Source organism: Saccopteryx bilineata, chromosome 5 (assembly GCF_036850765.1).
Source record: "Saccopteryx bilineata isolate mSacBil1 chromosome 5, mSacBil1_pri_phased_curated, whole genome shotgun sequence".
In the NCBI taxonomy this organism is placed as follows: domain Eukaryota; kingdom Metazoa; phylum Chordata; class Mammalia; order Chiroptera; family Emballonuridae; genus Saccopteryx; species Saccopteryx bilineata.
Window position 1 is genome coordinate 169,987,007 of NC_089494.1, and position 24,537 is coordinate 170,011,543.

At 40.9% G+C, this 24,537-nt stretch overlaps 1 protein-coding gene across 6 annotated transcripts in view; it reads left to right on the forward strand.

The window, feature by feature from the left end:
* The first annotated feature begins 935 nt into the window (after positions 1–935).
* Positions 936–24,537, forward strand: part of ELOVL6 (ELOVL fatty acid elongase 6) — a 166,206-nt gene continuing 142,604 nt past the window's right edge. Inside the window, exons 1-2 of one of the 6 annotated variants that reach the window (XM_066279403.1) lie at positions 936–1,053; positions 1,754–1,874. In XM_066279403.1, coding sequence (XP_066135500.1) covers positions 1,786–1,874 — 89 coding nt within the window. In that variant the 5' untranslated portion in view covers positions 936–1,053; positions 1,754–1,785. The other 5 variants (XM_066279402.1, XM_066279404.1, XM_066279401.1 and 2 more) reach the window with 5 other exon arrangements.

The following is a 24,537-nucleotide window of genomic DNA, read 5'->3' on the forward strand; positions in this document are numbered from 1 at the left end:
TGTTTTGATAAGAATCCAAAATTTAAAAATCAAATCCTTTAAAGGCAAAAATAGGACATATCCTTGCAACAGACAGTAAATTTGTATTTTTTCTTCAGTCTTTCATTCACTTTTACAAATATTTATTGATTGCTCATAGGTCCAGATACTGTGCTTATCTCATCAGGCCACACCCACCTTGCAGCCCAATGGGGCCAAGTCTTTTGGCCTGAATTCTACCTTCACTGAGACTTGTACTGCCGAAGTCTCTAGAATGACACTTAAAAATTCATATATAACGTCTCTGAGAGTGTCAACTTATAAATTAATTTGCTAATCATCAATCAATCGGCTAGCCCTTTGACTTACATAATCTTGTAGTTAAAACTCCTTAATTTCTTATTATACCTTCCACCTTGACCAAGGATGTTATTCCTAGCCCCCACTTTTCAGTGATTTGCAGGAACCTGACTTTGAATGAAATATCCTGCTTTTGGATTACCAGAGAGATGGGAAGCCACCCACAAGTGAAAGGGAATTTTCTTCCTGGTCCTAATGTCCACCTAATGTTTAAAATATAAATTCCCTATTGTATTTTAAGCTTACAATTACATCCATAGATTATATTATTAGATGCCTCAGGGTCTCATATTTCATTTTTCCTAACTTGTGGGAATGAATGGAGGGGATGGATCAAGTAGAAAATTTATTTTCCTCTGAGAAAAAAAGGGGTGTATATACAAGCTGGGGCTAAAACACTGCTGTGAGACTGGGGGTTCAGTATGGGTCAACATTACATTTAGCAATCTACTCAAACAATTCCGTCCCACCCACCTGTACAATAAATAAAACGAAATTTGCATTGGACCAGTTAGTCAAGTTTTCCTATCTAATAACTTCCTTCCACCTTTTTCTCCATCAGTTCATTAACTCTACCCCTTCCTATGCCCAATACCCTCCTCCTAACCTATCTCCCTCTTCTGGCTACTGCTTGCTCTCGACTTTCCACCATCCTCATCCTCAGCATCCCCAGCCTGCACGTGATTTAGGAACTCTGCGGGTCATCGGGCCCAGGTTGTGAGTCAAAGCCAGGGCTCTGGGGTGGGGGCCTAGAGGGTACGGTGGGGACAAGGAGGTGGGAAGTGCGTTTCCTTCATGTGTAATCTCGTCTCAAATTTGTCTGGAGTTCTTACAAAACAGCTGGCAGGTTTTACTATTTCCTGTCGTCTACTTGCCAAGCTCGCGGGAACGCGCGCCTCCGGGCTGCGCCCCGCACGCCGAAACTATATTCAAAGGCAAAACTAGGCGGCCCACGAGGTTGGTATTGGGGGCAGTGGGTGACCTCGAGGCCACTTCCTCCCTCTCCTCGTCCTTCTTTCACTCTTTTAGTTACTTTCGCGTAGGCAAAACGTCCCCAAGGCAGGAGAGGTCTCGCGCGCTCTCGCTCTCCCTCGGAAAGGGTTAATTTTTCCAATCGCACGAGGGGGAGGAGATTTCCCTGTAGACAAGTAAAAAGGGTGATGGACAAACGTGCGGGCACTAAGACCGCAAGGCATTCATTTCCTCCTACGGTGGATGCGGACGCCTGGAGGAGGAGAGCCCCAGAGCGCGGAGCTGGGAGCCGAGCGCAGGCAATGCTCAACCCTGGATGTAGCTGAGAGGCTGGGAGAGACCGACCGCCGCGATCAGGCGGCCAGGGGAAGACCTGGGGGGCGGGTGGGGAAAGCACAGCACTCGAAACCTAGTACTTTACAGATTATTTTATTTTGTGTAGAGAACACATAGCGACTCCGAAGATCAGCCCCAATGAACATGTCAGTGTTGACTTTACAAGAATATGAATTCGAAAAGCAGTTCAACGAGAACGAAGCCATCCAATGGATGCAGGAAAACTGGTAGGTGATGCTTTCTCGTGATCCTGTGTCCGGGAGCCCTGCGCGTCTTCCCGGCGTGTTTAATGTTTGTGTTCCCCGCCTAGGCGAGAATGGAGCGGGGAATCGCGGGCCGCAGAGAGCCGGCCGCTGAGACACAGGGTCTTCACGAAGCGCGTTGGTCTGGGTGCCCCTGTGTAAACCGCGGCTACATAGGCATCTTTAACACATATTATATAACATTGAACATATGTATGTACACATAGAGTAGATATTTGCGCGGCAGGGAAGGCAGGAGTGATGCCACAGCCCAGGTTCCCTACCTGTGCTTCCTCCTGGCTTTCATCTAGAGTGGGGTTCTCTTGCTTGGCCTCCCGCAAGCGGAGCGTGCAGGGAGGTGGAGAAGAGCCGGGTCTCCGGCTTCGTTTAACTCTCTCCCACCCGCCGTCCTCAGCAATCTGGTCCTCTTCCCCACCCCTCGTGTCCTTCCTTTCTCCTTGCAGCTCTCCCTCTTCTCTGCTCTTTTCTGCGCTCCCCAGCCGGATTCCTCCTTTCCTGGACCCCTTTCCCCACGCGGATCCTTTCTGGTTTCATAAAGAGGCGGGGGAGGGGGGGAGGGGACAATGAAAACAGAAATAAAAATGAATGAACCCAAGAGCACGGAGCCACGCCATTAAGTTTCTATTTTACGGAAACGCCTTTGGATACACTCAGAGCTTATTCAGTGGCAGGGTGCTGAGTGGAGTTGAGACAGATTAAAATCCCCTGGGTCCGCAGTCCTTGGGGGCTCTTCCCCAGACAAACTTAAAATCGGGGAAGCATCTTTCTTGTTTACTGTGTTCCCTCCACCAGTCCTTTTGAAAATCCTTGTGTGGGAGGCAATCCTGTGGTCACCTTGCAATACTGAACAGAGTAGGGCGTGCTCAGCTCGCTCTTCCTCGTAGACAGAACTGTGGCAGACATTCCCTCCCTCTCCTTAACCCGGTCTGTGGCCATCAGTGAAGTGCTCGCCACGCGCACTCGGAGCTGGGCAGTGCCAGCTGCTTCCCGACGCCGTAAGGGGACGGGGGTCCGCGCGGAGGGTGCTCGCGGGAGCGGAGGGACCCCGCCCGCTGCGCGCCCCCACCCTCGCCCTTAAGACCTGCCCCCCCCCCCCCCATCTCGGCTGTGGGAAATCGGAGACGTGGGCGCCGGGCCGGCCCGGGGAGGTCCAGGGCTGGTGGGTGCCCTGGGAGGGCTGCCGCGGGCGGGAGTCGGGAGGACGTTCAACTTTCTTTCCTCCGGCCCCTGGGAGTAGAGACAGTCCTCGGGCGATTCGGCCGCCGCCTTCGCTTCCTCCCGCCCCGCCGGCCGGCTGGCGAGTTGTGGCGCCGGGGCCGGAGGCCCGCAGGGGGCCGAGCCGGAAGCTGGGAGGGGCGCGCGATCCGCTGGGAAGGCCGGGAAGTGAGGCGGCTCCGGGGGCGCGGGAGGCCGAGGCCGAGAGCGCCGGGAGCGGGTGGTGGTGGGAGGAGGCTGCGCACCGCGGGGCTTGGTCCCGTCTGCGTCCTGAAAGGCCTCGCGCTGGGGAAGCCGAGCACCTCGCCCGGGGACCTCCTCCGTTCGGATGCACTTCCTCTTCCCGAGGAGGGGGTGGCGCCGGAGGCAGGTTGGGGGCGTTGGCCCGCCCGGCCGCCGAGGGCGCGGGGCTTCTCTGCAGGCGTTTGCTGTATCTCTCGCCACACAACTTGAGCCCGTCTGCCTCCCCCTCAGCCGGGCGTACTGCTGTTTCTGAGGTCGGCGTGTGTCTGACGGCTGCACCTCTGTCGAACCTGCCTTTGTGGAGCGGGCTTCCCCTCGCGTCCGCTGCGCCCGCTCTCTGTTGTTCAGCCCGCCTTTGCGCCGCCGCCGCCAAGATTGCCTCTTATTTACTTTTGCCTTTTCTCTGAGGTCAACTTTCTGTACCTCCTTCGGGTACCATTTCCCGCCTCTTTTCTCCATTCACTCAAGGAGAACACACTGAGCCACACAGGGCCTAGCCCTCCTCACACTGAAATGGACAAAAATGCGCCAATTTAGCTTGCTTGTTGGGCTCTGACTGCTGTTTCCTCCTAGCTCCTTATCTGTACTTTCCTCTGGCAATCTCTTTCCTTTTGTTTATAGACATGAATATTTGCAGGTATGTCTGTGCCTCTTACCGGACTATCAGCTCTTTAGGGTGTAGGTTTTGTCTCATTCCTCTCTAGATTATCCCGAGCACCTCAAAGAATGCTTTGTAAGTGACAGATGCTGGAGAAAATGCTTGTTCAGTAAGTTATAAAATGATTTGTGTCCACTTTATTGCCAGCACTACCTGTTAACATCTGAAGCTTAGCATAATTGTCCTCCCCCTGCCTAATACTATGTCATTATCTCATACTGGGATTTTCCTCTCCCTGCCTTTTTCTCTCTGTTGATTTTATGTTCTTTTTGGCTTGTTTATTGCAATACAAAACAAAAACGAAAAATGCTTGCTAGTCTTCCTGACCTTAATTGTCTTGCTTTCTTTTTTACTCCAGATTGTGTGTGCCCAATTTTATAAACCTTCCTGCATTATCCAAACAGTCTTGAACCAAGAGTATAAGAAAATGAAGATATTTCTTTCTGTTTCCCTTGTTAACAGGATAAGGGAGCGCTATGACCAAGGTTTAAATCCTCTTGGGAACAGGGGAAGATTAGGAAACCACAAAGTCTTAACCTTTCCAGGCTCCTTAACTTAAAATGGTTTGAAAAAGCTTCTGGAGCAAGACACAATGTTGTGAAGCTCTTACTGTGTCTTTTGAGAAATCGTTTCCGCTTGTCCTAAAAATGTATCTTCAAGTCATAGCCTCAAATGAAACTTGTTAATTTAGAGAATTATAATTTATCTATCAAAATGAGCTGTGCTGTCTTTTGAAGAACTGCGAGGACTGCCAGGAGGGCTGTTTTGTCAGTATGCTGTCTGTACTACCCAGTATCACTTAAGAGGACCTTAAAGTAAAGGTACTTTATTAAATGTGTCCTATAATCCATATTCATTACCTTATTAGATATTAATGTAATGGGGTCCCTATTTTGGAGTGGTGTTATATAAACACACAAAGGTCCAGCTGAGGCAAGTTTATTGAGTTTATTGCTGCTTTAATTAATAATTAACCCTATATTCATTATAGACACAGGATAAATAGTATCAACTTTTTTAAAAATCTTTTTTAGCAAATAGTTTTGCCTATAACAAATTAGAAAAGCAATTGAAGTGCAAAGGAATATATTCCCTTGGATAGTCATCCTGAGCCTCATCTTGAAACTACTCAAGTTAAAAATATCTGGGGTAATATTATCTGGTAAATGAGAGTTTATTCCATGAGGCTGAGGAAAATTCCTGCTTTTAGCTCAGTAGCATTTTTGAGTTCCAATTTTAGGTTGAAAACTCCTTGTGATTTTACAGAATTGAAAAGAGAGGCATTTTGTTCTTTTGTGAGATGTCAGGCCTTTGCCTCCATTCTCATCAGTAAAGCTGACTTAATTTTTAAAGGCTTCTAGCTAGGAGGAAAATCACCTAGCGATTGGTAAAGTGACATAAAATTCATTGAGTGAGGAGAGCAGCTGGGCTCTGCCTTCCCTTTCAGCAGCCTGCCAGGTCTAGGCTCACAGCAGCTGATGCTGTTGCTCCAGTTGTAATTGTCTGGCCAATGATGATTATCTTCTGATGTCGGCTGACTGGGTGTTCACCAATAGGAAAGCAGGAGGCCTGTGCTGACTGCTGTAACATTATGTATGTGGGGTGACGTCATCACAGGGCTTGCCTAGAACCTCATGAATTCCCTCCCCTCCAGCATCCACATCCAGCCTTTCAATGCTTTGTATATTTTTCTGACTTTTTCCTCTCTCTCGTCTTGTGGTGATGAGTTTTTATATTTTGTGGTCTGTATTATAAATCCTATAAAATAGTATAGGGAAAAAAAGGTAGTGTAGGAATTTTTAGAATTAAATACTGCCTGGCTAAGGAAACCATTTTATCCACAAATTTGTTTTACTAAGGAGAAAAATGAAAAGAAATGCTATTATGTGAGGTTTAGAAAGTTATCATTATACAGAATTTCAGTATTAAAGAACATAAAGGCATTATAAACCTGTATTAATATTTTATTCCAAACACAGCATCATAATGTCTAGCAAACTTTAAAATGCAGGCTTTTTTTCCTGTAATGACATTTGTTTGGTATTGATCCCTAAGGTCCTCCTGTGACCTGCTGTGTACATTTTTAAGAAAAATGGCTGGAAAATAATGCAATCTGTGGTCATGTAACTGAAAAGGCCACAGAATCTCATTTAATCAGTGACATTACAGGAAATACAAATTTGATCAGCTGTCTAGCAAAGTACGGTGTCACATTGTACTCATTATGTTGCTACTTATTTTAGAGTGTCACAGTTCATATTAGCTTTAAGATTTCAAAGTCCTGAGTGTGAATAACTTAAGTTGGCATTCAAACTTTAGAAAGCACTGGGATATTGGTCTAATATGCTCTAGGTTAAGAATGAGAAGACTGAGAAAATGTATACAAAAGAAAAATAATGATTTATGTTATAATCCTAAAAAATAATAGTCTTTTTGGAAATTTTAATCTGAAAATTTTCATGTATCTTTAAAGAATTAATGTATATTTATGCAGCTCTTGTTTTTTGTGGGTTTTTTTAGGATTTTTGGGGAGAATGCAAATTATTTTTTGATTATATCATTCATCTATTATTTACATTAATTACAAATAATATACAATATAATGGTAATTTTTTTTTTTTACAGAGACAGAGAGAGAGTCAGAGAGAGGGATAGATAGGAACAGAGAGAGATGAGAAGCATCAATCATCAGTTTTTCGTTGCAACACCTTAGTTGTTCATTGATTGCTTTCTCATATGTGCCTTGACCACGGGCCTTCAGCAAGCAGACTGAGTAACCCCTTGCTCAAACCAGATGAGCCCACCCTCAAGCTGGTGACCTCGGGGGTCTCGAACCTGGGTCTTCCGCATCCCAGTCCCACGTTCTATCCACTCCACCACCACCTGGTCAGGCAATGGTAAAATTTTTACATAAGGACTTTGTTAAATCGAGAGTTAAATTTTGTGGTCTAGAGAAGGCTGCTTGTTGCTTTTGATGTTAGATGATGATTCTAATATTAGGTATCAGTATCACACTGGAATTTAACTCCAAACTCACCTTGCTTCAGATCCAAGAGTTGCTTTGCATACTTGCTTTAAAGAGAATCTTTCAAGTTAAACCATGAAAAAGCTATGAAAGGGACTTAAAAATATGTAGGAGGGCATAAAATCACCATCATAATCAGTCTTAAATCAACAAAGTAAAATGAAGGAGTGTAGCATCATTCAAAAAGTCATCTTTATTTCAGTGAGCTGGATATTTTAGGTGCAAATATCTTCTGAGATGATTTACCTAAAAATTGTCTCAGGACCCATAAATGTTTTATATGTGGACACAGGTGAGCCAAGCTGCCCTTTATTAGTAGGAACCAGACAACACTTCACAAAATTTGTCTTAGCTGTCTACCTTACCTTCTGTAGTTCTTAGCTTCAAATCCAACTGTTCCCATTTACTTTCTCTTTATCTCCATTGTGCGAGCACAAGGAAAAGTTTACCTAGAATAGTTACCTATACCACAGTTATTATTTCTATAGATAACCCTAGGAAATTTGAATGAAAACCTAACATGGCTTTATTGAAATGTTAAGACATAACTTTATTCCTTTATCTGTATGCTGATTGTGTATATATACAGACAGGTACAAATGTGCAATGTTGGCATAGTTAGAATTTTAAAAATAGCATTCTTAATTATATTTAACTTACAATAATTTATTGTAGAGATAGATCAGGGGTTGGGAACCTATGGCTCGTGAGCCAGATGTGGCTCTTTTGATGGCTGCATCTGGCTCGCAGACAAATCTTTAATAAAAAAAATAATAACGTTAAAAATATAAAACATTCTCATGTATTATAATCCATTCATTTCCTACCGCTCATGTTCATGGTTGTGGGTGGCTGGAGCCAATCACAGCTGTCCTCCGGGAAAACACCAAATTTTTATTGGATAATGCGTAATGTACACAGGTCGTTGTATGGCTCTCACAGAATTACATTTTAAAATATGTGGCATTCATGGCTCAGCCAAAAAGGTTCCCAACCCCTGAGATAGATTAATCCTTTTTTTTTTTTTTTTTTGTGACAGGGACAGAGATGGACAGAGAGAGGGACAGATGATCAGATGATAGAGACAGACAGACTCTAGGAGGGGAGAGAGATGAGGAGCATCAATTCTTTGCTTTCTCATATGTGCCTTGACGGGGAGGGGTGCAGCTACAGCAGACTGAGTGACCCCTTGCTCAAGCCAGAAACCTTGGGCTTAAGCTGGTGAGAGCCTTGCTCAAACCTGATGAGCCCGTGCTCACGCTGGTGACCTCGGGGTTTCAAACCTGGGTATTCTGCATCCCAGTCCGATGCTCTGTCCACTGCACCACTGCCTGGTCAGGCTAGATTAATCCTTTTAATAAAAATTATTACTGTCAATGTATGATAAGTCCAAACCTGTAAGAATTATGAATTTATTTGAGCCAAACTGTCAGTTGATTGCCAGGAAGCAAAGTCTTAATGGCTTGAGAAATTGCTCCTGAAAATGGTGGTTTGACCATTTATTTTATACATTAGAATCAAAGGGGCAGTGTTAAGTGTGTTACATGAAACCCACTGGTGATAGAAAGGGAGGTGGGAGAAAGCAAAGTGGGGAAATCTTTGGGACTGGATAAAAGTAAAAATCTATATACTTCTTTTATGTGAGCAGGTTAACAATTAACATGATAAATAACAAGGGTATTTGTGGTTTCTGCTCTGGTGGGGTGACTGCACCCTGAGGGGTCAGGAAAAGAAGATCACTCTTACATTTCAAAGGTATATTATCAGGTATGCTATTGCAGATGCAAAAGTCAACAGAGAGGCTCAATTAAGGTAAGCATTGACTTTTGTTAGAGAAAAATACCTCCCTAGTACTTGACTACCCGCCAAGAACTGCTTTTAGTCAGAAAGTTTTCATTTCAGACCATCCTGTGCGGTTACTTTAGGTCTCTGAGTCTGCAAACCTCCATGCAGGCCTCCTCTCAGCTTATCAGATTCAGCATGTAGCCCCTCTTTCGTCCACCTTATCCTAGAGTAAAAAATGAATTTGCACTTTTAGTTCATTGAGCAAAAACCATCCCAAAGTGCAAGTCAATATAAATCATCTAAGTTTGAGATTATGTGTTTATCATGATTCATTTTTATACTTATTTTTAGTTTTAAGATTCTTTATCTTATTTTATTAGAATATTGAGTACTCGAGGAACACTTGTTTCTTTAGTCACCTACTGTGAACTTTCTTAAATTTAACTTGAAGCTTGGCTGCCAAAAAGAAGATGTGCTAGTGAAAAAGATTGACACTCTGCTGATAAATAAGACATGCTGATTAGAAGCAGTTTTGCTGGATAGAGACTCATGATCTTCTAATACTTTCATTCTATTTCCTTCAGAATTTCATGTTAGCTTTTTTTCCCTAAAGCTTTTGTAGAAAAGTTTGTAATTGCAATCTGATCCAGAAAATGATTGTTGATATAATGTATTTTGGGGGCAGGGAACCCTTGTTATTAATCAGGTTTATAATTGTATATTTTGAGTGAAATAAGTACAGCTCCAATTTCTTAAAGATAAATTTCAGATGTTCTAGCTCAACCCTTAATTTTATTAATCCCCATCCTTGGAGCTAGGTTTTCTTTTTAACTAATCCTTTGAGTTCTGAGGCTGAATTTTTTGAATTGACTATTTGTTAACGCTTACTAAACATTATACAAGATCATTCTTTGAAGACAATGAAAAGAGTGAAATGCATATTTATCATTTATCTTCATTAAGAGAATATAGGCATTTACCTTGAAAATATGTATATGTGTATACACATATTTGTACATATAAACATGTGTTAATGTGACTTTAAAATAAAACTGATACCCCATTAGAACATTTCTTGTCTATTTCTTGCTATTAGAAGAGCACTTTGCCGAACCAAACATACTTTTCTAAAATTTCCTGCAAAATATATCCTAATTTAATTGACAATTTTGTCAAAATTTAAAAACCAGTTGTAAGGCCAGTGGCTGTTGCTGTGGCCATGCCGGTTCACATTGGATCGGGCAGACAGTAAAGGAACTGTGGGGCCAGGAAATGGCGGGCCATTCCATTTATTAAAGTCTTGTAATGGCGGACGAGCCAACAGGCAGGGCTCCCAAGCCCTTCAGCATTGTGGACTCACCCAGACTCACAGGTCCCCACCAGCCTCAGCAGGGCTCAGCCAAACAGGCCCTGGCTGAAATTGCTGGGCTCCCAAGCTCCTCAGCTCTTTCTTTCTCTCTGCATTCCCCAGCAAAACAGTCTGGGGGAGAAACCCCCTCTCCAACAAACAATAGCAAACAATGGCCCCTCTCAACCAAAGGAAGGCAATCTGCAATTTACAATCTGCTGTGCTGAGGACAAGCACAGCATACTATACACTCACAGCACTGGCCCAATACAAGTGAGCAAACCTAAAAACATTTGTTTATCCAACACTAGTTAAATAATACAATTTTAATATCTTTTAAAACTGAAAATAAATGATCATTTAGCACTTTGTGTTTGCCCCAATTACTGTAATAATTCTGTCTTTTAGACCCACTTGCTTAACTCCTTCTATTCATAGAGGTAGTGGTAGAATGTAAAAGTTTTTAAAATACCAGGCTCACCTAAACCAGTGGTGGCACAGTGGATAAAGCGTTAATCTGAGATGCTGAGGTTCCAGGTAATAAACCCTGAGGTCACCAGCTTGAGCAGAGGATCATAACATGACCCCATGGTTGCTGGCTTAAACCCAAAGGTCACTGGCTTGAAGCTTAAAGTTGCTGGCTTGAGCCCAAGGTTGCTGGCCTGAGCAAGGGGCACTGGCTTGGCTGGAATGCCCTAGTTAAGGCACCTATGAGAATCAGTCAATGAACAACTAAAGTGACAGTGATGTAACTGTGGGTTGGTGCTTCTCATCTCTCTCCTTTCCTGTCTCTCTGTCTCAAAAAATAAAATAAAATAAAATACTAGGCTCACTCTGAATGGGATAATAGACTTACTTATTCAAGTGGAGTGAATTTGGTGGAATTCAACATTTTGAAGTTGACCATTTCATGATCTTGTTTTAGGAAGCTTATTAAAAAAAAAAAGGTTTACTCCTAAAATTGTTTTTTTTCTTATGTGCAAGACTTTTCTTGAAGTCCATTGGTGCCTTAATATTTAACAGCTGGAGTATCAGTGGTTATCATTACAATAAAAGGGTAGAAAATTCAATAAATGATACTTCAAATATCAAAATCTATAGTTTCTTCTCAATTTTATGACTTTTTGACATATATACTCACAAAAATTAGGTGATATTTCAAAATGAATATGAAGTGATAAAATATCCCCTAATTTTTGTGAGTAGTTTACATAAAGATCTTAGTGTTGTAGATTTACTTCATTCTGGAGTAATGATATTAATTGTTGATGCTTTCATAGTTGTTTACTCATTGCAGGCATTCTTTTAAAATGTTTTATGTATATTAGTTAACAGTTTTAAGTCCTTTCAGCTACCCTTTGACACAATAGGAAATGAGGCACAGTGTGGTTAAACAAGTTGGAATTCGCATGTAGAGATAACAAGAAGAGAAGTGGGCTCCAGGCATGACTTAGTCTAGGTTGGTGAGGCTTGGTGACCCCCTTATTTGAATAGGAATAAATATTCAATCAATAAAACAATGCACTTGAAAACTTGGCAGCACTCTTAAGCATGTAAAGGATCTTACTTGTTTATATTTGCAATAATCTCACAAGTGTCTGTTGTCTTATAACTTTTTACTAAGAGGATTCTGAATGCTTAAAGGTCAGAATAACTACAAAAAGTGCCTTTTAATGATATAATGAGCATTAAACTGTATAAATATGTAAAGGCAGTAGCTTGGCCACCATCACAGCCACCTGGCCCATGCAGGTTTGCATTTGATCCTGACAGATGGTAATGAAACTGCAGAGCCAAGGACTGGTGGGCCATTACCTTTATTCCTACCTCTCACTCGGCAAATGAGTAAACACAAACACACTGGGCTCCAAAACCCACTCATTCAGGTTTCCTAGAATGAGTGGGTTTTGGACTGACACATCCGAGTTTTCCTAGAATCAAAGGCCCCCACCAGTCTTATCCCCTCTGGTTCCCAGCTCCCTTCTCCTCTCTGTACAAACTGTCTTCTCCTTCAGCAACCGGCCATCTTGACTGCCTCCTTTCCTCCAACCACGTGGCCTCTCTCCCCTGGAACAACGTGGTCTCCCTCCCCTCTCTCAAGAATGTGGTCTCTCTCCAAAATGGACTCCTAGCTCCTCCTTTTAAAACTTTTCCCCGGGGCAACCCCCTTCTCCAGCACATGGTAGCATAACCAAGCCCCTTCTCAAGCATGAAATGCACTTAGCTGTATCACATGAGAGAATCATCACATAAGCAGTGGCCATTTTTAGCAATAAGAGTGAGCATAAAAATCACATTAAACTTATTTGCCCAACAAAATACTTCAATCCTTTAGAAATACTAGTTTCTGAATATTATTTGCTCAATATCTATTAGTATTTACAATTGGAGAAATCCATGCCGCCTTTAATGATGCTTCTATCATAAAATATTCCAGTTTTGTCTCAAACAAATTATGACACATTGATTTGGAACATTGTTTTTCCTATTAGCTTCATACACTCGCTTGGTCTTAGACTCTGAGAGTTTGTTGCCATCTGGTACTGCCTGCAGCCGTGCTTTCCTCCAGGCAGGTTTTAGTAGCTTAAATTAAGAGAAACATCTGGCTTATCTCTTTATGTTTGTAGAAGTCAGTAGTCCCAGGGAAGGAGAAAAGAAGAGGGCTCCTGAGGCGGGTGGGCCATGTTGGCAGTCAGAAAGACTGGAACTGTGGCTGACGTTAGCCCTTGTCCTTAGGCCTGGTTCCTCCACTTCCTTCAAGGACGCCAGCCCCTCTGCGCTGTTTTTCACTTAACACCCTCTCCCCCAGCACTGCCACTTGCGTGTTTGGGCTAAGACCCCTCCATTCCGCCTGCATTGGAGGAATATTCCTAATACCAACGAGAATGAAAGGAGTGGAGCTGGTCTCCATGACAACTGGAAGAAAGAAGAATAACTCTGAAAACCCAATTTCCTAACGCTGGAAATACCAGCTCCTGAAGGAAACTACCCTAGACGGGTCCTAGAACCAAGAATAGCTATAACTACTCTTCCAAATCTCAGTGCCCAGCATTACCTACCTTCCTGTCTCCTGTCCCACTCCCCACCACTACAAAAAATTATATGGTCCTCCTTGACCTTAGGAAGCTTCTATCCAAGTCTGTGAGCTCCCAGAGTTAGCTTGATGAATCAGAGAATCCTCATCCTGAGGCAGCCAAGGTGAACCACAACATCAAAACACCCGAAATATGTGTAGTGATTTTTATAGTTTACAGAATGCCTTTACATCTCAGTTATTACCAGCAACATTTGGATGATGAGGCAACTGACTCAGAGACACATAGTTTTTTTAAATGACAGACTTGGACTTCTGAGAAGTTAGGTACTCTGCTTTATGATAATCAAAAGATGGCATGGATTCAGTGAAATTCCAATACATTACTAAAAAGCTTTTTCTCCTCTTAAATACATCTGTATGTCTTTACTCTCTGGTGTATACTGCTCACAAAAATGAGAGGATATTTTCAAAATGAATATGAAACAATAAAATATCCCCGAATTTTTGTGAGCAGAATATTTTTGAACTTGCTGAAAATCTGTGGCTATCCTTAAAGGTTATCCAAAATAAGAGTGAAGTATATACTACCTTCAGATGTAGATAACTCTAAATCAAAAATGTAAATAAATGGAGCAAAAGAAGCCAGATGCAAAAGAATATATACTGTTGATTCCATTTATATGGAGGTCAGCATTAATAAATGATGATAAAAGTTAGGATAATGGTTACTCTTGAGGAAAGGAGAAAGAGTAGTGAGAGGATACTAGAGAGATTTACAGAAGGTTGTAATGTTTGGTTCTTTGGTCTAGGTGGTGGTTACATGGGTATGTTCACTCTGTAATAGTTTATCAAGATGTTCACTTGATTCATGCCATTTTCTCTATGCACTATACTTACATAAAACTTTTTTTTAAAGAAAAAAAGAAAGAGAAGAGGGCTCCTGCTCAATGTGGGGGGGGGGGGAGTTATTAGTCTCTTCGAGTTCCTGCTAATCTTTGAACTCTTATTTGCATTGATTTCTCATTTTTCCACAAGTGTTGTGAGGAGTGTTCACGGTGGCATTGTAGGGTAATGGTTAAGCCTGTGGACTCTGGAGCCAGTGTGGCTGTGTTCAAGCCCTGGTTCCGTCACATAGGAACAGAGTGACTTCTCAGTCATGGGTTAGTTAGCGTTTATTTGCTTCATTTCCCTCCTTTCTAAATTGACATATGATAACAGTATTGGGGATGGTGAAGATGATAGTGATGGAATCTATCATACCAAATTGTGAGCATTAAACATTTTATTATGCATTAAACCCTTAGAACAGTGCCCAGCACATAATTTTTATTATATCTTTATTGTTGTCTGCACCATAGACTATGGGATCAAGAGGGAAAAGAGAAAATTAAATTTCCAAGGTAATCCCCAATGGCCTTGTGATTGATCTTCCAAATATAACATAAAGAACCCCATTACCTAGGATCCACTACCAAGCTGTAGGCACTCAGGGGGGAAAAAAGAAAGTGTATGACATGAGATTCGCTTTCTAGAAACCTGTAATCCACTTTGAAAGATCCTGGCAGAAGAAGACATTGTTAATATACATGTGACTTATAAAAAGTGTGGGGCCAGCTGTACTGAGAACTTTGGAAACATTTATAGGAATTCTGCTTTATTTTCAGTCACAAGTAACAAACACAATGTAAAGTAGAGCCAGTCCTGGTAATAGATACTGGTTACTATTTATTTTCTACAAACCACCTGAGATTATCTCATTTAATAACTTATTTAGCAAAAGTGTGATAGTATTTATATACGTTATCCACACTAAAGATAAATCACTCTGTATGAATAAGTGAAAATGATAGTGGCTGTAAATTTTGGAGTAAAGAGCCTGCAAATTTACACTTCAAGTAAGTCTTTGGTTGTTATTCAAAGATTTTTTTTTTTAATTTCAGTGAAAGAGGCATGGCTGTTTGGTTTTTTACTGAAGTAAAATAAGAGACCATAATACATCAGTTTTCTCTTACGTGCTTGAATTGTAGTAATCCTGTGGTAGAGAAACCTTTTCAGTGGAGTCCTTTCTTTAAAATTCTCAGTTCTGTCATTCTTGAGAGAAGGAAGTCTGTTAGGGAGTGGGGGAGCTTCTTCCATGTGATTATTTGTTCCCTTGTAGTTCCTGTTGGAGGAGGTCATCAAGAGGATGTGACTACTGGTTGACCCTAACCCTAGAGCTGGTCCCGGGCAGTTAGAGGCTCCTCATCCCCTCCCCTGTGCCTGGAATGTACTTCCCAGCCACTATTCCCACACGAACTGTCACTTCCAGGATGCAGCCTTGAGAGAGCACCGAGTTGTTGAGACCGTCTGGACTGTGTGTACACGGCCGAACCACATTAAGACTTATTTGTAAAGTTCTAAGATTCTGGCGGGCGGGTGCAGAGATCGACTCATCTTGCAGCACCCAAGATAAGTCTCATATCTAAGTCCCATTGATTATTAAACCTGCCACCTACCAACATGCAGTGGTCTGCCTCACTCTTTGGTCACACCTGTCCTCTGTGAATGGGGGCCAGTTCCAAATTTTACCTGGGAACTCCCGAGATTACAAACTCACAGCTCCCCATCCAGGCCCAGAGTTGGCATTGCAGTTGGCAGCTGGCACCCCTCTTTGTATGGGACACATGTGATCAGAGGTGTTTTATAACAAACCCCGTAGCAGTAGTACTTAAGTCATAAGTGTACCCTTCCACTTGTTGGGCCTGTATCAACTGTAGGTTATTCTCTTTTTAGACCTAGTATTGTAGGTACTTGGAAATTGTGAGATGAGCAATAGCTGTTTTGACTTGAAGAATGACCCAAAAGTCTGAGAAATAAAGCAACTTAAAATTTTTGCTGGGGTCAAATTTGAGAAGCATTCACTTGTCAGAGCAGTTATGTTGTGCTTTCTCTTGCTGTCTGGTAACAGGAGCTCCTATGTAGACAGAAACGTTATGCCCTAGTGAAAAATGGCCCCACAAAGGAGTGCAACACTTGGTTCTGAATAAATGTAAGAGGATATTAAGAATAGGTCAAGGAACATTGTGAAGCTTACAGGAAAAAATGGATGGTTTATGGAGTTTTCTAGGTTTTAAGGAGTGTTCTTCAAACTTTTTTGGTACATCCTCCTAAAAAGAAGTTTGAAAAACTATATGCTGCCTCACACATTAAGCATTTTTCACCATAAGTTGAAATACTTTAATTTTTAATAGCGACAGAATAAATAAATGAGGGTTGGCTAGTTATAATAAATATTTCATGACATAATAATAAGATAGGTTTATCTACTTTATTTGAATAATACACTGCAAATCCGAAATATATCACATAATATTTTTATCCATGGTCTTATTTAACTGGTAGCTCCAAAACATTCCACATTAATACATTTAAAAGAATCAACGGCACTAACCTATGTTGTTTTGGGTTCTGAATTCAGGTCATCCCAACATTCATAATGTAAAGGGTCTAATCAGAAGAGAGGGGGAAGATTAACATTCTGCCTGATATTATTGTTCATTTTTGCTTTGTTTTGGGGCTAGAAAGAGAGAGACAGGCTATCAGATGTCTTAAACTATGTTTTCTTGACTACAGAGAAGGTTATAGATGATAGCATAATACGTTGTCATCTGATTAGTCTCTTACTTGGGTGAAGCAATTCCTTGTTGTTGACTTGCTCATCCATTGTCAGAACCTAAGGACTTTAACCTGAAGTGGCCCTTTTTAGTCCATTCCACTTGGGTAGCTCTGATTATTTGATAGATATTTTTCCTAATTGACCTGAAGGTCGTGTCCTTCCGTTAGTCCTTTATTATTTCTAGTTCTGACTCTTGCTATATTTTATTTCTACTTCTGCAGGACTGCCCAGTATGAATTTGAAAATGGATAGTATTTTCTCTCTAGGCTTTCTTTTTGTAAGCCATTTCTCAAATATCATTTGCATGTAGTCTGCTAGTAATCCACATGGATATTCTGAAAGATAAAAAATTAGGACTCCTACACTTTCGGTTTGACAAATACTACCTACTGGAAAACTACTGAGAAATTTATTTAGCTTGCTAAAATTTGGCACATAGACATTAAAATTAAAATGAGAAAGTGTATAACAGTGGGGAGGGGGAGTTTTAATTTAGCATTCTGCTCAAAAGTCTGCCACATGGTGCTCTGGAATATTACAAAGCTCTTATTGTACGTGACCTTCTGGAAATTTTTGTAGCCAGGGTTGTGTTGAGTTGTAGTTGGTTTTCAATGACTCTTCCTGCATTCTTATTTGCAGAAATGCTTTTTTGAACCCATATTTTGTGATCCCTAATATTTTGTGATTGTACCACTTTGGTTGGTACTTAATTCTCCAGTTCCTTGCAATTACTTGGTTCATTTGGAGTAAAAAAAAAAAAAAAGTTTGAGAACCATGCTTTATGTCCTGGATCCTTAATCAGGTGTGTGGGCCGGATTCATCTGAACAGGTTTTTCTCTCGTGAATACACATGCACAGGCTTTATCTCAGAGATTCAGAATTAGCAGGTCCATGGGTTGTTACACAGTCTTCCCAGGTGGTTCTTACGCTTGCCTTTGAGAGAAGCATATCTCCATTTGGTGCTGATTCCATCCCACTTTTTTTGGGTCTGTGTTCTCTGATCACTGGTTTTACAGTCTGAACTCTTTCTCTTCTAATGTGCTGTCTCCTTCATCAGATTATTGGTTTCACAATCTGAACTCTTTCTCTTCCAATGTGCCCTGTCTCCTTCGTCATGTACATTGGACCAGAAATCACTCTGCTCAGCACTCCCATCTTCCCTTCTTACCTCTATGAACAATGTTAGAAATGTCCAAACCTGTAGAGAATTTTTATTAGTTCATTTGAGCCAAACTGATAGCAGTTGTCAGGGAGCAAAATCTCAATGGATTGGGAAAATACTTCAGAAGATGGCAATTTTATTTTCTACATTACAATAAAAAAAGGAGATGTAGGGAGTTACATGAAATCCATTGATGGAAGAGTAGGGAGCTGGGAGAAAGCAAAGCAGGGGAATCTGAGACTTGAGAGAGTAAAATGGAGAAACACATACTTCTTTTATATTGGTGGGTACAAGATAGTTAACAACACCACACAGAGAGGTGGGATTAGGAGCAGCAAGATAACAGTGAAGGGTTAGGTCTCCTGCTATGGCTGGAGGTTGTACCTGAGGGTCCAGAAAAATGGAATCACTCTGACATTCCAAGGGTATGTTATTGTAGATGCAAAAAGACAATAGGCAGGCTTACTTAAGGTAAAGATGGACCTTCATCAAGGAAGCTATAGTCCTAGGATGTGACTTACCCGTCATGACTCACTTTTAGTTAGGAAGGTCTGTTCCTATGTGGCTACTTTTGATCTCTGAAGTGGGTCAGGCCCACCATGCAGCCCTCCAGTGAGCTTGTCAGGTGTAGTAGGAGGCCTCTTTGGCATTCACACCTCTGATTCACAACCAAGTGCTGTGTGACCTGGCTCTCAATGCCATTTCTGTTTGTTCCCATTGTCCTCCTTCCGGCCCCCACCACTGTTTTGTATCCCCTCATTCACTTTTCTACCTACATCTCTTCTGGGCTTTCAGCATTATTTAAACCACTTATTCAATCTTGTTACTCTGGAGGTAAAAACCTTCAATGGTTTCCCATTGTCTACAGGAAAAATCCAAATTCTCTTGACTGGTTTGAAAGGCCAGTCAAAATCTGTCCATAATACCTTCTCAATGTTGCCTGTTGATTTAGCCATCATCCCACGCCTACCTATTCAAATGCAGATTCTTGTCCCCACCTGTCAAAACCCATTGTGCCTTTCTTTATGGTTTGCTGACCCTTGGCTTATGAATTGATTTAGATTTTTCTCTTCCTGTTGGAATTCAGTGCCTATCATAGAATTCAGCTTGTCTATAGTTGCACACTTTTTTGTTTTCTGTTTTCTTATTTGTGTGTTCAATTTGTGTTGAATAGGTGAATGCCTATATGCATAGATATGCAAGCTGTTCATTCACCTTTAAATTATCCAGTACATCTTCCTATTGCCACATCACAGGAGACTGTCCAGTGTCTTATTGAGACAATGATTCAAATGCTCATTTTATTCTCATCTAATTTGATTTTAAAGAGGAAAAGGTATTGTGTTAGCGTGACTAATTCTTACTTAGTCAAAGACTTCCCTAAAGTGAGTGGAGAGTGGAATTGCGTGCACAAGAGAAAATAATTAGGAAGAAAATTATACCAAAATGGTCAAAAAGTAGTTATAGAAAGCTGGTAAAATTATGGTTTTTATTTCTCCTTTTGCTCTTCTGGTTTTCTGTAATCTTTTTTTATATTACATTATGGGTGTGTATAGGCTATATGATTATGCTTATGGTTATATTTTTCTATTTTTTTGCATTAACTAGAGTGTACTTACTGTTTTTGTAATAAAAGATAAGTTTCAGTTTGCAATGGTATTTTATCTTGAATCAGGTATCAGACATTTTTAAAAAACAAATGCATTTTAAAATAAACATTAAGATAAGCATTACAGTTACACAGAGGAGTAGTTTGTGATATTGGACTATAAATTCTTACTCCAAATTAATACGTTTTCTTAGATTAAGGGAGAGATGAGTCATAGTGTTGATGTCACAAAATGTTTTCTCTTTTTTCAATAATAATTTATACAGTTTGGTTATTTTTTAGTAAGAAAGAGTCATAGTTCTTTAAGGGAGAAGGATAAAAGACATTAATTTGACTTTTCCATTACAACTTTTATGCCTGGGCTTCAGGAATATATCTAATAGGCCAAAGGTTCCCCAGGGACAATAGTCATCTAATCTAATAGAGATAAAAGATTAAACATACACCTGTCCCTAGAGAGGAAAAAAATGAATAGGATAATTGGATCAGGGACCTACTGTCACCTAGAAACAGATGCTGCACTCATACTTGGAATGCATTATTAGTAGACATAATCCAGTATTGCAGAATGCCTGGGAGATTGTGTCTCAGTTGTAGGAGCTAGAAAGACTTAGTTAGTCTTCAAAATGAAGGTTATAGGGGACTAGTCTAGCCCAGAAGGTAGGCTGGGTGAATCCTGAGAACCTGGTGTGTCTGATCTGGCAGGAAGTCCTAGGGATCTGGTTGGGGACAGGGTGAGAGAGCTTTTTCACCAGGCTGCTTTGTAGAACTGATTTTTATCAGTCCTGGGAATTGCTTCTGACTTGCTCCTTCTGCACTAACTCTTTAGAGCAGAGAGGGAGATGGGGGTTTGCCTTTGACTGTACAAAGGTAGTGTTTTGTTCTGTAATAGCATTTTGTTGTTTTTACATTGCCTGTATCTAGGAAGACTTAGCACTCTATACTATTCTTTTCCTCTCACTGTGTCAGCAGTCACAGGAGAAAGAAAGGGACATTGGAGGAGACAACCTCCCTTCCAAGACACATAGGTACAGATTTTTAAAATCTCTGTAAATGTGATGATCTTTTGCTTCTATCTTTCCTATAAATTTAGAAAATGTTCTACTCTTAAGCCATAGACAACATAAATAAATATTCTTTTTTTTTTGATTTAAGAAAACAAATGATAGGTTAGATATATTCTAGAGGAGCAAAAAAGAAAATATTAAGAAAAATATTACATATTTAATATATTTTAAGTATGTTAGACTTGATTTTTTTGAGTCTTATAAGTACTATTTTCTCAAAAGACAATTTTTCTTAAATTTAAAAATTTAATCTGCCAAAAATTTTTATGACTTTCTTCTATAACAACAAAAATAAAGGTAGATCTAGCTCCTTTTAAGGTAACTGTTTTTAGAGGGAAAGGGAAAGAAGCATCAACTCGTAGTTGCTTCACTTTAGTTGTTCATTGATTGTTTCTTTTTTTTTTTTTTTTTGTATTTTTCTGAAGCTGGAAACGGGGAGAGACAGTCAGACAGACTCCCGCATGTGCCTGACTGGGATCCACCCAGCACGCCCACCAGGGGGCGACGCTCTGCCCACCAGGGGGCGATGCTCTGCCCCTCCGGGGCATCGCTCTGTTGTGACCAGAGCCACTCTAGCGCCTGGGGCAGAGGCCAAGGAGCCATCCCCAGCGCCCGGGCCATCTTTGCTCCAATGGAGCCTCGGCTGCGGGAGGGGAAGAGAGAGACAGAGGAAGGAGAGGGGGAGGGGTGGAGAAGCAGATGGGCGCTTCTCCTGTGTGCCCTGGCCGGGAATCGAACCCGGGACTTCTGCACGCCAGGCCGACGCTTTACCACTGAGCCAACCGGTCAGGGCCTATTGATTGTTTCTTGTATGTGTCTCAACTGGGCAAGCCCAGGGTTTCAAACTTGTGTACCTCAGCTTTCAGGTTTATGCTCTGTCCATTGCACCGCTGCAGGTCAGGCTCAGATAATTTTTTAGGTGAAGCTGTTTCCCACTATAGAAATTAATTTTTTTATAGAAATTAATTTTTAAAACTTTTAAAAATTATAATAGAGCATAAGAAATTATACGTAGTTTCATATTTAGAGCAACGTGTTTTCATCAGCTGAATATCATAATTATAATTTGCAAAGCATAAAATGTTCTGACCAGTACAGGCTCTGACAGTGTGTAGGTACAGTGTCTTCTAGTACCGAGTGTGGGCTGTATGATTGTACTCGACTTTTTATAACATTGAAACAAGAATTTTCACATTGTGAATTCAAATTTTCATACATAGTCTGACCTGCAGTGGTGCGGCGCAGTGGCTAAAGCGTCATCCTGGAATGCTGAGGTGGCCTGTTCAAAACCCCGGGCTTGCTCAGTCAAGGCATGTACCAGAAGGAACTAACTTAACAACAAGTTGATGCTTCTTGCCCCACTCCTTTTTTCTCTCTCAAAAAATCAATAAATAAAATTGTCTGACTAAGCAGTGGTGCAGTGGATAGAGTGTCGCACTGGGACACAGAGGATCCAGGTTCGAAAACCTGAGATCACGGGCTTGAGCGCGGCTCATCTGGTTTGAGCAAGTCTCACCAGCTGGAGCCCAAGGTCACTGGCTTGAGCAAGGGGTCACTCGGTCTGCTGTAGTCCCCCAGTCAAGGCACATAGGAGAAAGCAATCAATGAACAACTAAGGTGCTACAATGAAAAATTGATGCTTCTCATCTCTCTTCCTTCCTGTCTGTCCCTGTCTGTCCCTGTCTGTCCCTCTCTCTGTCTCTGTCATACACTAAAAAAACAAAACTAAAAATACAAAAAAAGGAATTTCATAAAAATTAATAAATAAAACCTTTTAAAAACTTTATATATATACTCCAAACAGTGAACATTTAATTTATTCTGAAAATAGCCTCAATTTAATGCTGTATTAATATAAATATGATGGTAATTAAAAAAGTGGTAAACTGTTATTAACTAGTGGGTTAATTATTCTTTCTAAACCAAGCCAATTTTGATTCTAATATTTTTTTTTCCACTGACTTGGGAGAGAGAGAGGATGGGACAGAAAGGGGGAAGCATCAACTCATTGTTCTGTTTAATTGTGCACTCCTTGATTGCCTCTCCTACGTGCCCTGACCGGGGATGGAAACTCAGGACACTGGATGACACTTTATTTGTGGAGCTGCCCTGCCAGGGCTGATTCAAATATATTTAGTTCTGCTCTGACAGTAAGAAGGGTAAGAAGAGGTCAACACATGATCACTGCTGTCTGGGTTCCAAATGTGAGTGTTATTTCATGTGGATAATTCAGGCAAACCAGAGAGTAGTTTTTTGGGGCTTGGCATTAAGTAGATGAAATAACACAATAGAAAACTGCATGAGACAAAACCAAACCAAAAGACTCGACCATGATTTTGAGAATTCTACCATGGCTCAAGAGTAGGAACCCTGACCTCAGAGATCTGAGTTCATCATCTGACTGAACATTTTGTGGAGAATATTTCTTCCCCACAACACTTGGTGCCCTGAGGCTCCTTTTCCCCCAGTAATGCTGGTGGGACAAAGTACAAGGACTCTGAAATCAGTGAATTATGCTTATCCTACCTTCTCACAATAGAGTACAACCCCCCCCCCCCCCCCCCCATATTGCTGCAACTAGATGCCTCCTCTAGGATTAATGGAAGACTATATAGGCTCTTTTTTTTGTTTATAGTTTATCATATATAGATGTCTGGCAATAAATTTAAACTGTTTTTCTTGGGTAGTTACAATATAACAGCTCCAAATGTCTTGTTTATATGTAACATTTAGGACATTTGAAATGTAGTCATTTTCTGAAGTATTGCTACAAATTACTCTTTCATTCATCTTGGACCAGACCATCAATAGTTTGCGAGTTGCCTTCAATAGTTAGCTTGAATTCTTTTTTCATGTGAAAAGAAAAGGCAATACTCCTGTTTTGAGTTCAGCTGGGTTTAAAGATTTAATATTTTCCTATCTTATTTTCTGAAATTTATGTATATATTGTTTTAGTTCATCAATTGTGTGGATCTGGAGGCCTAGAATTATGGAGCGATACATATACAGTGGTACTTTGACACATGAGTTTAATTCATTTCATGACCGAGCTTGTGACTCAATTTGCTCATGTGTCAAATTGAATTTCCCCATTTAAATTAATGGGAATGCAGTTAATCCATTCTGGCCCCCAAAAACCACACGAATTTTTTGTTTTATATGCTTTTAAATAAGAAAATGTACTTTATAAATAACATATATATATATACACATAATAAGAGCAAATGTAAAGAAATAAGCTGGTTCATGAAGTGTATTTACCTTATTTACCCTTAAGGTCAGTCAAATATGCTGGTGGAGGGGGAGGAGACAGCATAACAAGGGCCCTTCCCAAACAGGAAGGTGATTAGCAATTTCACAGACAGCTGCCCAACACCATTTTTAGCAATAAAAGTGTGCAAACTCAGAAAATACAAATTTTACAAACTCATTTGCCCATCATCATTTTCTTCACTGACTTGGCTTTTTGCCACACTTTTCTTGCTTTCGCTTAGAGGCCATTTGAACAAAACCTTTCCATGGAAGTTTGTTTCTTCTTCCCTTTCAGACCGTTCAGCAGGCTTTCTAGTGGAGGGTGGTGGAAGCTTGTGATTCAAATATCCGCTCGTGACTCAAAGAAAAAAATCCCAGTAGTAACTGCTTGTCTCTCAAATTGCTTGAGATTTAAAGTGCTTGTGTGTCAATGTACCACTGTAGTCTTTATTTTTTAAAGATTTTACTTAATGTAGACAGTATTGTGATTCATTTTGATAAAGCAAAGACATGTACTGTCACAAATATATATATATTTTTGTATTTTTCTGAAGCTGGAAACAGGGAGAGA